The following is a 13042-nucleotide window of genomic DNA, read 5'->3' on the forward strand; positions in this document are numbered from 1 at the left end:
ATTGACGACATTACCCTCTGTTTGTACTCAAACAAACCTAAATAAATTGCATTTGCAATCACTTCGATCCACTAAAAACATACCCGCAAGCTTCAGTATATTTCCACCAGTTGACAATGAACCACAAATGCACACACCTGCTTATCTTTTGCATACTCAGCATGCAAATGCCATCATTCGCTCACAACATAACGAGTTCAGACATCAGTCGCCACGGAAGGACGCTTCTCTATCCTTTTTTCTCCCAGATGCAAGTAATATATTTGCTTTCGGATTGCTACACATGAATACTGTAATTATATTTTCAGCTAACAATGTGCCTTGTCAATCCTGTTTTTGGGAGGAAATTTGGAACAGTAGCAGTGAACCTTGGCTTCCTGGTCATGTTCAATTTGCCGTGGCGCTTGCAAGATTTCAACAGACCCATGTTCTGGGCTCGGACACTCAGTGACATCGTAACTGGTCGAATCACACCAGCCACAGAAGCTAGAGGCTCAAGTCGCTATCGTCGTTATTCCCCGGAGCTCACTGCTGGTCAACTGTACGGTGCAATAGAAAATATTTCTGCAACGCTGGGATTCCACCCGGAGTGTCTCCCGAAGAGTGTGTGCGAGCTGGCCAAAGTTCCCCTCGATCTGGAACAGGAATATCTGGTCCACGAGATTGTACATTTCATTTTGACGTAAGTGAAAGTTTCCTTTCTCTCAAACACAAAATCATAGACAAAACACAAAAAAGACTTTCGAATAACCAACCTTGATATCACAGCACAGCTGTGATGATGGTTATCAGAGGTGTGAAACATTGATTCTCAGCTCAATTAGCAGTTTCCAAATTACAAAAAGGAATACAGCCTGAAGACTCGAATAAAATTAAATTTCAAATTGGAATTAAAAATTCATTATAGTACAGTTTACTTTTGTGTACAACTAGTACAACTTTTGTGTCAGTTTGCAAATTATGGCCGTTTTTTAGATTGCACATAACCGCCGCGAAAAAAAGTTCACTATACCAATAAACTGGGTCACAAAGAATGCCGCATTTCTTTTCAAACGTAGAAAGTATGACACGAGGCATTTAGAGCAATCAACTGCATAATTCTATTCACACATCTCGTGTTGAATATAATCATCTCGGAATTTTTGGTTGATGACTTGTTCAGTTTTATCAGTTAAAGAGTAATGTTTGGATGTCAAAGAGTTAAAATGAAACCGCTGCTACTTCCAATAATTATTCCGGTGTATCTCAACTTCGTCGCGATTGTTCGTTGTACACCTCTTAACGGAACTAATTCCAGTGACGTCGGTGAAGGTCGTTCCCTTCTTTTTCCTTCGTTGAGTATCATGCAGGTGGGATTACAATATTACCGGTGGATTTCAGTGCTAATATACCTGATTATAGATGTCGATCTGCACCAGCTCTGGAGGACCTTGGTTTACACCGAAAAAAGTCTATCCCTACAGACGGTTGGGTATCAATACCGGATTTCAAGCCAACTACGTACTACCCTATCGTTTATCGGATTTTTACAAGTATCCCACCTGGGCACGTGCAATGGTAGATGTTGTCAAAGGCCAGTTCACCCCCACCGAGGTCGTCACGGCCAGGGCCGCACGAAAACGCCGCTCCAATAAACCGTTGACCGCGGGCGAGCTCTATCGTATATTCGATGAAGCGCTTCAATTTTCCGGCTATGATCAGGATTGTATAGTTAAGAGTGTGTGCGAACTGGCCCACAGTCCTTTCCACAGAGTTGAGGAAGATTTGTACGCAGAGATTGTGCAGTTTTTCCTTACGTAAATATCAACAACTTCGATATGTTATGTGATACTTTATGCAGTGTTGACGAAAAAGTCATTAAGAATAGTGGAATGGCAAACGCATAATTTGAATATTATTGCTTTAAATAAGTGAATCAACATAAAAATGTTGCTCGTCAAGCGGTCAAGTTTCAACCTAATCATAGACTAACTGCTAATTTGCTTATGACATTCTGCTGATGATTTTTATGACCAAAATTGGCGTGCAATAAGACTTAACATGTTGCTTGGGCAGTTCTAACAGCAGTTACTTAAAATGTCTATCCATTCAAATCCATTTTTGTTTAGTATTTACGAGTTTTATTCAATTTTTCAGGCCTTCTGAACATAAATCGTTTGATCCCGAGGAGCGAGTAATGCAAGCAAAGTACGAGTATGCTGAAAGAATGGGAAAACAAGGAGCTAACTGTGACTTACTGTACCCCAAATGCAGCCGATCATTCCTAAGTGTCATTTCCGATTTTATGGAAAGCCCGACGAATCTGATCAAATAAATTTCCGTGAAACTTTGGTGTTTTATTTCAACTTTTGGTTTTTGAATCAAGCGCTTTGAGTCAGAAGTGTCCATTCGATTTAAACAGCTTTTATAATGAATATCTTCAACCTATATATTACCGAGAACTCTTATTCTCAATGTATGACTCTTGATAGTCACCTCAATTATGGAAAAATCTTGGAAAGGAGAGGGGTCTGTTTCTAATGGCATTAACGTGGGCTAGACGTAGAACTACGAACGGAGATAAAATTCGCATGTTTTTAAGCAGGAATATTTGTAAAGTTTTAATATGGTGATGCACAGGTTAAAGTGATTTAAGATTTAGGGACATTCATGGCACCAATTTTGTGGTACAGTTTAATATTTACAGCAATCCTCCCAATAAGGATGCTAATAGGGACCGCGTTTATGGAAACCGCCTTAATGGAGTCTTCGTAGTATATGGAAATTGACTTAATTGGTTCTAACATGGAATAACTCGTGATGTTAACCGTATATAACGTTGGTGTCATGACGAGATGACGAGAAGGAGGCGTTCTACGCGCAGCTGGAGCAGGTGTATTCTGGCTGGCCGCAACGGGACGTGAAAATCGGCATCGGTGACATGAACGCGCAGGTAGGACGGGAAGCTATATAAAGACCGGTAATTGGGCCAAACAGCCTGCATACCGCAACGAACGACAACGGCCAACGATGCGTAAATTATTCTCTGATGTTATAAACGTTCGCATCTTCCGCAGTGCGAATATAGATTCGGACCATTTCCTAGTTGCAGTCTGGATGCGCTCAAAACTCTCGACGGTGTATAACACGCGTCGAAGTCGTACGCCGCGACCCAACATCGAGCAGCTACGAGACACCGGAGTTGCCCAGGAATACGCGCGACAGCTGGAAGCAGCGCTACCAACGGAAAAGCAACTTGGCGCCGCAACTCTTGAATATGATTGGAAAGGCATTAAGACCGCCATCGGTAGTACCTAGCGACACTAGGTACAATGAATCCGAACCGAAAAAACGATTGGTTCGACCGCGAATGCGGGTCAGTCAGTGCAGGAGAAGAATGCAGCACGTGCGAGAATGTTGCAACACCGTACGAGGGAGAATGTGGAGCGATATAAACAAGCACGGAACAGGCAAAACTCGGTCTGCCGGAGAAAAAAGCGCCAACAGGAAGAACGAGATCGCGAGGCGATGGAAGAAATGTACCGTGCTAACGATAAACGGAAGTTCTACGAGAAGTTAAACCGTTCGCGCAAAGGCAATGTGCCGCAGGCCGATATGTGTCGGGACTCAGACGGTAATCTTCTCACGAACAAACGTGACGTGGAGAGGTGGAAGCAGTATTATGACGAGCACCTTAACAGCGATGTAGCGGAACATAAAAGTGACGATATGGCAACGGATCTTGGAGCACGTGCAGAAGACGACAGAATACCAGCCTCCGACCTCCAAGAGATAGCAGAAGAGATCGGTCGGCTGAAGAACAATAATGCCGCTGGGGCTGATCAGCTACCCGGCGAGCTGCTGAAATACGGTGGTGACGCAGTGGCTATAGCGCTGCACTGGGCCATTGTCAAGATTTGGGAGGAGGAACTACTACGGGAGGAGTGGACGGAAGGCATCGTGTGTCCGATCTACAAAAAGGGCGACATGCTGGATTGTTGTAATTACCGCGCAATCAATCTGTTGAACGCCGCCTACAAGGTACTCTCCCAACTTTTATGTCGTCGATTATCACCATTTGCAAAGTAGTTCGTGGAGCAATATCAAGCGGGATTCGTGGGTGCCCGTGCCACCACGGATCAGATTTTCGCGCTTCGGCAAGTGTTGCAGATATGTCGCGAATACAACGTGCCCACGCATCATTTATTCATCGACTTCGAATCGGTCTATGACACGATCGATCGAGATCATCTATGGCAGATTATGTACTACTACGGATTTCCGGATAAACTAACGCGATTGGTCAAGGCGACGATGGATCGAGTAATATGTGTTGTTCGAGTATCAGGGGGGTCGAGTCCCTTTGAATCTCGAAGAGGGTTACGGCAAGGTGATAGGCTTTCATGTTTGCTGGTCAACATCGCTTTGGAGGGTGTGATAAGAAGAGCGGGGATAGACACGAGTGGTACGATATTCACGAAGTCCATCCAGCTTCTTGGTTTCGCTGACGACGTTGACATCATTACACGTACCTTTGAGAGGATGGCGGAAACGTACATCGGACTGAAAGCTGAAGCCAAACGGATTGGACTTGTCATTAATGTATTGAAAAAATCGGTCGTCTGCGATGGGCTAGGCACGTCGTGAGGATGTCGGACGGTAGCCTGGTTAAAAAAGTTCTCAATAACGATCCGACTGGAACGAGACGGCGGGGCGCGCGGCGAGCAAGATGGATCGATCAAGTTGAAGGCGACCTGCGGACCCTACGCAGACTACGTGGCTGGCGAATTGCGGTCATGGACCGAGTGGAATGGAGACGACTTCTTCGTACAGCAGAGGAAACTACGGCCTGGAGCTGATTAAGTGTGGGGTTCATAAATACAACGCGTGTGCATCATAAAGGTTGAAATAGTAATGAATGATCAGCTCACAGATTATTGTATAAAATATGATTATGCGTAGCTTGACTTGTTTCAATAATCTTACTTTAACTAGCTTGTGGCCTTTAAAAAGGCCATTGATTACAAATAATATTAAAGCCAAAGCGTGTTCATCGCAAATATGACGTGCCATTCGAATGTCGTTCTCTTTTGACATGAATGGCAGCAGGCACGTAAGTTAGCGGCTTCGATTCACTGTCTCTTGCTCCGAGAAGATTTTACTAGTTTACTTTCACGTTACATACCAGAAAATATGGCACATACGCAAAAGTTGTGTTTTATTTCTACGAGAATTCTTATCCTCCTACCACAGGGGTGAGGGGTCTCAAACCATCGTAAAATAAATTCATGCCTTCAAAAGCCCCCACGTGCCAAATTTGATTCCATTTGCTTGATTAGTTCTCGAGTTATAAGGAAATTGGTATTTCATTTGTATGAGATCCCCCCTTCTTAAAGAAGGCTTCTTAAAGAAGATCTTACCCCCTATTCAAAATTGCTCTCTTACTCCTTTCATAAAATTGCTGGTCATTTTATCTATCCAACGACATATAAATTGTTCAGTTTCGTGCAGTAGTTTAGTAGTTATTGGCATTTTAAATCATTCATTCAAACCCTACACTTCTATTTTCGTTTTCACAAAGTGCTACCCAGTCCCAGTATAGTAAACAAAGACGTAGTCCTACGTCAAAAAAGAACTTGGAAAACCTATCTAAGCATATCCACGTGAGAGAAGTTGGTCAAGTATCGACAAGCGCGGAATGAGTTGACCACGATCCTGATGAGGAAAGAGCGTCACATGGAGGACAGAGATCGTGAGAAACTAGAATAACTATTCCGAGCTAATGACACGCGCAAGTTTTACGAGAAGGTGAACCATCCTCGTAAGGGCTACACACCTAAACCTGACATGTGTAGGGACGAAGAAGGGGATCTAATCACAAAAAAGCGCGAGGTGGTCGACAGGTGAAAGCAGTTCTTCGATGACCACCTCAATGACGATATAGCAGAAGGAGACGCAACGGAAGTTAACCTAGGAGCTCCTACTAACGGCAACATCGTGTCGACTCCCGATCTCGAAGAGATCCAGCGAAGAATCGGTCAGCTGAAGAATAATAGAGCCGCCGCCGGAAGGCAGAACTCTACAAAAATGGCCAAGAACTGCTAGGAACAGCATTTCACTCGATCACTCGACTTTGTGTTGAGTCTCCTAGCGCCGATCATTTTTGATGATGCTTTCGGGAATAAAGGTACACCAGTCTTTCGACGAGCTGATTATGACGGAATCAGATCTGCTATCACTCGCGTTGACTGGAAAACAAAAAACTCTTCTACAAGTATTGACGACGCCGTCGATTATTTTCAGCGAACAAACTTGAACGTGATAACTGAATTTGTACCCGACGCCCAGCCGCCGCAAAAGCATCCTTTGTCGAATAATCACCTAGACAGACTGAACCAGCTAAAGGAAGATACTGCCGCCGGAATCGTTCTCACCTTACAAACAGGACTTCAACCGTGCGTGTAACAACTACAAAAAACTCAACAGATTTCTGAGCCAACGATTTGTTCTCGGTTCTTTTTTGTTTATTTGATTATAGTCACTTTAACAACTTAGGTCATTCGTGACTTCTGCGTGGTTGGGATTTGAACCCGGGTCCTCGGCGTGAGAGGCGTGAATGCTATCCACTGCGCCTGGATTGACCCCCATTTGTTCTCGGTTCGCAGACATCTCTGTTCAGGAATCCCAAGCGATTTTGCTATTTCGTAAATTCCAAGAAAAAATAAAATGGTCTGCCAGTGTCTGTTCACCTTGGGGAACAAGTTGCCAACTCTGAACTTGAGAAGTGCGATCTTTTCTTCCAACACTTTATGAATTCGTTCAACGAATGCTCTGCCTCACCATTGCCGTCAACGACTGTCCTAGAGATGCGTTTGAGTTCCGTCTATTTCACATTACTGAACTAATCGTCATTGTCTGCACTCCATAAGTTAAAGCTTTCATATGCTGCCGGTCCCGATAGCATTCCAGCGTTCATTCTAAAGTTGATGATAATTCTAAAGTTGTGCTCGGAGGTGTTACTTGCTCAACTTACGAAGCTCTTTAACAGGTCAATCTCTTGAAAGAAAGCAAATTTTCTGAACTATGGAAATCCTCATTTATGTTGCCTGTTCACAAAAAAGGTGATGAGAGAGATGTTTGGAATTACAGAGGCATCACCTCCTTATTCTGCTATTCAACGTTCATCATTCTGACGGCAAGAGGGTTTTGTAACCTGCCATAGTGTTCGTGAAGCATTCTCATAGGCACACGTTTGACCATATCATCTATCACTAAACTCGAGTAAAATGAAAAGACGAATCTAAGACTATGATAGACTAGTAAACTCTGCCACCAGTAGATAGCGTTGATGGTATAACGGGTGGCAACTAAAATTTTGAATTTTTTTCGAGGCCCCTATGCTCAACAACTACAGCTCAGAGAGGAATGAGAATATGTATGTGTTAGCTCTCGCTCTCCTCTTTCTACTAGTATTTTTTGTTTTGTTCATGCTTGCCTAGCTTAGCTCAAAATGGCGTCGCAAGATTTCGTAAGATTCGTAAGATAAATCCCAAGTGTTTATTGGCCTTCACTATTATGTACGAGTAATGCTCACAGAACGAAAGCTTCTCGTCCAAGTGTACACCGAGGTCTTTGATAACTGAGAACTTATCCGGCGACTCGTCATCTGTAGTGCAGTTCCATTGAATCGGGTGTTTTTTGCGGTTGAGTATTTACGCGCACTGATGAGGAGCTCGTTCGTTTTGCACCAGCCGACGAAGTTATTGAGAAGCCTTTGACAATTTTCAAAAGACTTTACACTGAGGAAAATCTTCAATTCATCTATACATACATCATTGAAGTATAATGAAAATAGCAAAGGCCCAAGATTGCTCTCTTGCGGGACACTAGATCGTTTACAAAATTGATTCGAACGTGCGCTGCCCAGCCTCACAGAAAGATGCCGGTTAACCAGATAGTTATAACCTCAGCCAGTCTGCAAAGGTCGGTACCGCACCCAACCGTTTCACTTTGGCCAAAAGCGAATCATGGCCCACACGGTCAAAGGCCACCTTCAGGTCTATGTAAATAGGATCTATTTCAGTGCCGTTTACTATGTTCTGGATACAGAATAATGTGAACACTGCGAAATTTAGGAGTTACACGTGACTGCTAGCTGACTTTCAAACTTCACTACAACAACATTCTGACGAAATCTAACAGACAACTCCAAAGACCAAAAAACACAAAATCTCCAAAGACTTCGGAGACCCGCTGTGCTTACGGATGTAGGGTTGCCAAGTGGCCGGTTTTTGGCCGGCCCGGCCGGTTTTTCACCTGCAAAGCCGGTAGCCGGTCAATCCTGCAAAAAGGCCGGTTTTCCGCCATAGGAAGCCGGATTGGTACTTTTTACCTGATTTGTTAAATTTTCTGGTAAATTTATTAGCAATCCTGAGCAGTGGATCATTGAAGATAGCCAGTTTTTTAGTAACAGTACTTTGCTTCTGGCGGTAATATACATTAAATTTTTCACCAGCACCAGAAGCAACTACCCAGGTAACCAATAAGTATTAAAATAAGCAGTAAATCAGTCGTTTATTAGCATCCCTGGCGTTTTATACTGCAGGTTGTTGTTAATCAGCTTTTTGACTGCATAACTGTTATAAATTGGCATCCTCAATTCTATTTAAATTCTTCTTGTTGGTAACTAGCTGCAAATAAGCATTGTCAGCACTATAAGAGGGCTAGCAGTAAATTAGGCGTATATTTTGCCAAAATAGCATTTAAGTAGCATTTAAGGCAACTTAAATGCTTATTGGCTTGCTTTTAAATTGCATTGCAAATGCTTATTGGTTACCTGGGTAGTTGTCTTCTAGTATCTTCAATAATCCATGCAATGTTCGTTGTGGTTAATAATAATAATAATAATAATTACCGCACATTACACATTACAGGCAAATCCTCTTGTAATATGCTGCCACAACCCCCCCCCCCACCCGCCCGACCGGCCGGTTTTTGAAATTTTCGGACTTGGCAACCCTATACGGATGGTGTATTTCTCGCTAGTCCGCTCAGTTCTTGAGTTTAGTAGTGTGGTATGGTGTCCATACCAAGCGTGTCTATCTAGCAATCAACTAGATTTCAGAGGCATTTTGTTGGCTGCCATGGTGTGATGCTACCAGCCTGCCTTGCTACGCTGATCGCTGCCGGCTACTTGGAATCAATACCTTAGAACGGAGAAGATTCATCGCGCAAGCGTTCTTTGCTACTAAGATTATTCACCCCTATTCTGTATTTCGAACGAATCTTTATTTCGTTCGACTTGTTTCGAACGAGATATTTTGCCCATTTGATTTTGCTGGTGGAAATTTCGTTCGAAAAAACTTTCGTTCGAAATACCAATCCGTTCGAAATATAGAATAGCGGTGATTATTTCGGAAGTCAATTCGCCTGAACTACTCCGGCAGCTCTACTTCTATGCTCCAGCGAGAGTTATAAGTCCACGCAACTTTTTACACCTCGCAGCTCGTAGTCGACAATACGGACAAAATCTCGCGCAACATGTGAAAAGAGCCTATGTGCAAATGGTAGATTCTCTTCGTGACTCCTCTCTTACGTTTATCACGGCGATATAGAAATGCATTCCAATGCAATTCTTTTTAACCAATAGCTATCTAATAATGCCAGTAACCGTTTCATGCAAAACGAATCCGTTCAAGTGCAATTGCATCGCCATGATAAGCGGAAGACAGGAGGCGCGAAGAGAAACCCTCATTTTCACATAAGCCCTTTTCATATGTTGCTCTATAAATGAGCCAATTCATACCAGTGCCAGTGCATCCAATGTCACTTACAGCATTTTTGATTTTAACGTAACATTGTATGTTTTTATTAAAATACTATCGTGAACAAATGAACGCACACACAATCGTTTCCCTCATTAAGACATAATATTGTCAGATGAACTTTTATACAATAAATAAATAAATGAATAAGACCAATAGATGGTAAAACAGAAAATTGATAAAACAGAAAATGGTCAAGATAGAAAGTTTTGTCAAAGTTTTGTTGACAGAAAGAACTTTTGCGGAATTGTTATGTCTGTTGCCATTCAACTGTGTCGAGCGATAAGTTAACAACGCAACAACCGGTGCAACAGTTCAAAGTCAAACACTAGAAAAATCGGCCGTTAATAAACAGTGTGTCAGCTTAATTTTCGAATAACTCCTCCGATGGCACAAATTCTCACTACACATAGGTACACACGCCCAGCATCTAGCATCAACTTGTTAACTGCAACGGAAACTGAAAGTCGCCTATGTTTGCCTACTCTATTAGCATTATACTGACGATGCTACTTTCTTCGCAGCTTCCCTACTGAAATGGTGTTCTTTCATAGCATGTGAATCTTTCGGTGCGAGTTTAATTGGAGCAATTAATTAAGTTTTGGATGCTTCACTAAAGTTGAACTATTTCCAGGAAACTTTCAACAACCCGTTGCGTTATCCACTATGGTTCGAAACGCGAAAAATTATGGAGCGATAATATAACTTATATCGTTGCGGGAGTGCGTGCCTTGAGTCGAAGTTTTCAAATGTAAAGGAATAGCCCGTCTAATCGAAAGCATTCCAACTTCAGTTCCAATTTTTCCCTGCAGAATTAGATTGTTTGTATATACAGCCTATAGCCTGACAGAGTTTTGGTACCTTGCGGTGATGTACTATAAGCAATACATTTGTTTGAATATTACAGTTGTTCGATTATGATGAAAACGAATCAACATTATTGAATTTTAAAATACCTTAGTTGAAAAAAAATATTTGAACAATACAACAATGAATTTCACTTCTTAAATATTTTAAGTGATGGAACACTCCGTTCGAAATTTGCGTTCGGCACTATTTTGCCAAAATTTGAAGACGATGTATATTTTCATATTAAAAACGTTTCTAAAGTTTCATCCAAATCAGAAATGTTTATTACAGATTTCTGCTTTTTTATAACGATTTCGTGTGGAACTGCCCATATGATAATGAAAGAAATTGATCCAATTGATTCTATGCAAATAAATTTATTTAACCTAGTCATGGCGTGAATTTTCCAAACAACATAAGATATAAAATACTAATCGGACAGTCGTTTCCATACGATTTGTGACAATCTTTTTCCTGATTACGCATTTCTTCACTATAATCATCCTCGAGATCTGCTTTCAGTGGCACGCTACAATCGAAAAGCCATGCAAAAGTGAGTCAAAATTTCAAGTGGTTCACCTACCTAAATAAAATTCGTGCGATATCCATCATCATGGATTTTCCTTTCCGTGGAAGCAAATTGCGCGCTTCACAAATAGCCCGCATAATGCACGATTTCATCGGAAAATTTAATCTGGAACGTTTTTGTACATTTAATATAAATTCAAAAGCTTGGTTTTTTTCACTAGAATAGTTTTACTTACTTGCTACCTACTTCGTTCTCCAAGGTATGGTAAAGTTCGCGCCTTTCTCGGTAGTGATAAAAGTGCTCCCATTCCTTGTGATGGCTAATGTTGAATCGATCCTCTTCTTCTTCGAGTTCGTACGCATTCTCATCACTGATTGATCTTGAAGATCGCAAATAACTTTCCTGGTAGGGATATTCTGGATCATAGTTCCACAGCTTACTTTTGTAAGGTTGGTGGTTTGGAGCATTGTAATAATTCCTTATGTAGGTGTATTTTGGCCGTTTTGAAATATTCCGTTCCCCAGGATCTACGTAAGGATTGTATGTACCCGGCTTAAACCAATCCGAACGATCTTTGCCATATCCGGGGGGAACATAGGTATCAGGGTGTTCTTTTAAGTATTGCTTCAACTCTTCGGGAGAAACCTCGTGCCCATTGTGACTGCCCATAGATGTTTGGGCAGGGGGAGGTGTTGGTGGTGGAGGCGGTGGTGGCGGCGGTAGTGGGGGCGGTGGCACTACTTTTGGAGGAGCAGTAGGCAACATTGCTATAGTACCCAACCGTAAGGATGAAATGCGGTACCGATAGTCGGGAAGGGGATGAAACATATCCAACTCAGCAACCAGTACATTTCCCCCCGGTGCTTTAAAAATTAGGCCTTTCAAAGCGGAAACAGTTAGCTGCAAGTCACAAAATTCGGAATTTATTCAGTTATTCTGTATAAAAACTTAAAAAAATAACTTAAATTGAGGAAAAATTTAGTATGAAACCGCTACTCTTCACTAAAGCAACTGAATTGCATGCTGTTGCTATGTACGAAGCAAACATTTGAATTAATTAAAGATCAAATACCGGATGACATCCTAATTAAACAGTACTGACCAGCAATTGTGCACTAGGTGGAAACAGTAGAAAGCGTTTTTTTCTGGATAACAACCGGTTGCTTTTGAACGGGCCAATTTCATCGCCACTGCTCGGAAACGTACGGTTAAGTTCTCCGCAATTTACTACCGTTGCACTCCAGAATCCATCGATGAGCACTAGAGTTAGCATAAACCAACCCTTTAGCACAGCCATGCTATGTTTTCAACTGGCACTTTTCCCGGGAGTGAACAAACTGATTTCGCAGTCGCGTGCTTCGTGGGAATTAGTTTAATAAATCACAAACTCTCGTATTTTCTTTGTTCCCATATAGCCGCGCGCTGGTAAACCAGACAGACGGGAAAGCGAATGCGAGAAAAAGTATGCATCAGCACTATTTGACCCTAATTACTTGGCACGAATGATTTATTTACTCTGCAAAACGCGGACAGAGGGAAACCAGGTGAACAAACAGAACGAGTGGAAACTTGGTTAACACGTTTCCAGCTCAATTAACCTTCTGTAAGAAATCTGGATTGGAGAAAGAGAACAATCTAGTTAAAAACAATATATGATTGCGGTTTTTCAATTGATGCCATAAAAAGGCTTCCAGTTGCAAGTCATAAGATTCAATTCAAATATCATTTTCCGTTCGAAGTATGGCATTGGATTCAACTAATTCGTGCATCATTGTTAAGTACAATATTATAGATAGACGCCGGGTTCATGATATTGTTACTGTATCGACTCTTGCAAAAATTAATTTGACGTGTCTAGATA

General features: G+C 42.0%; 2 protein-coding genes across 2 annotated transcripts; one reads left to right on the plus strand and one right to left on the minus strand.

Moving 5' to 3' along the window:
* The first annotated feature begins 425 nt into the window (after positions 1–425).
* Positions 426–2314, plus strand: LOC128739869 (uncharacterized). Its single transcript, XM_053835369.1, has 4 exons — positions 426–682; positions 1298–1349; positions 1402–1796; positions 2137–2314. The coding sequence occupies exons 1-4, from the start codon at positions 426–428 to the stop codon at positions 2312–2314; spliced, it is 882 nt and encodes a 293-aa protein (XP_053691344.1).
* Positions 2315–11042: 8728 nt separating this feature from the next.
* LOC128739870 (uncharacterized) lies at positions 11043–12478 on the minus strand. The gene is made up of 4 exons (XM_053835371.1): positions 12284–12478; positions 11417–12081; positions 11236–11346; positions 11043–11181 (listed from the first exon to the last, which is right to left on the minus strand). The coding sequence occupies exons 1-4, from the start codon at positions 12476–12478 to the stop codon at positions 11043–11045; spliced, it is 1110 nt and encodes a 369-aa protein (XP_053691346.1).
* Positions 12479–13042: the final 564 nt, after the last annotated feature.

This window comes from Sabethes cyaneus, chromosome 3, assembly GCF_943734655.1.
Source record: "Sabethes cyaneus chromosome 3, idSabCyanKW18_F2, whole genome shotgun sequence".
Classification (NCBI taxonomy): Eukaryota; Metazoa; Arthropoda; class Insecta; order Diptera; family Culicidae; genus Sabethes; species Sabethes cyaneus.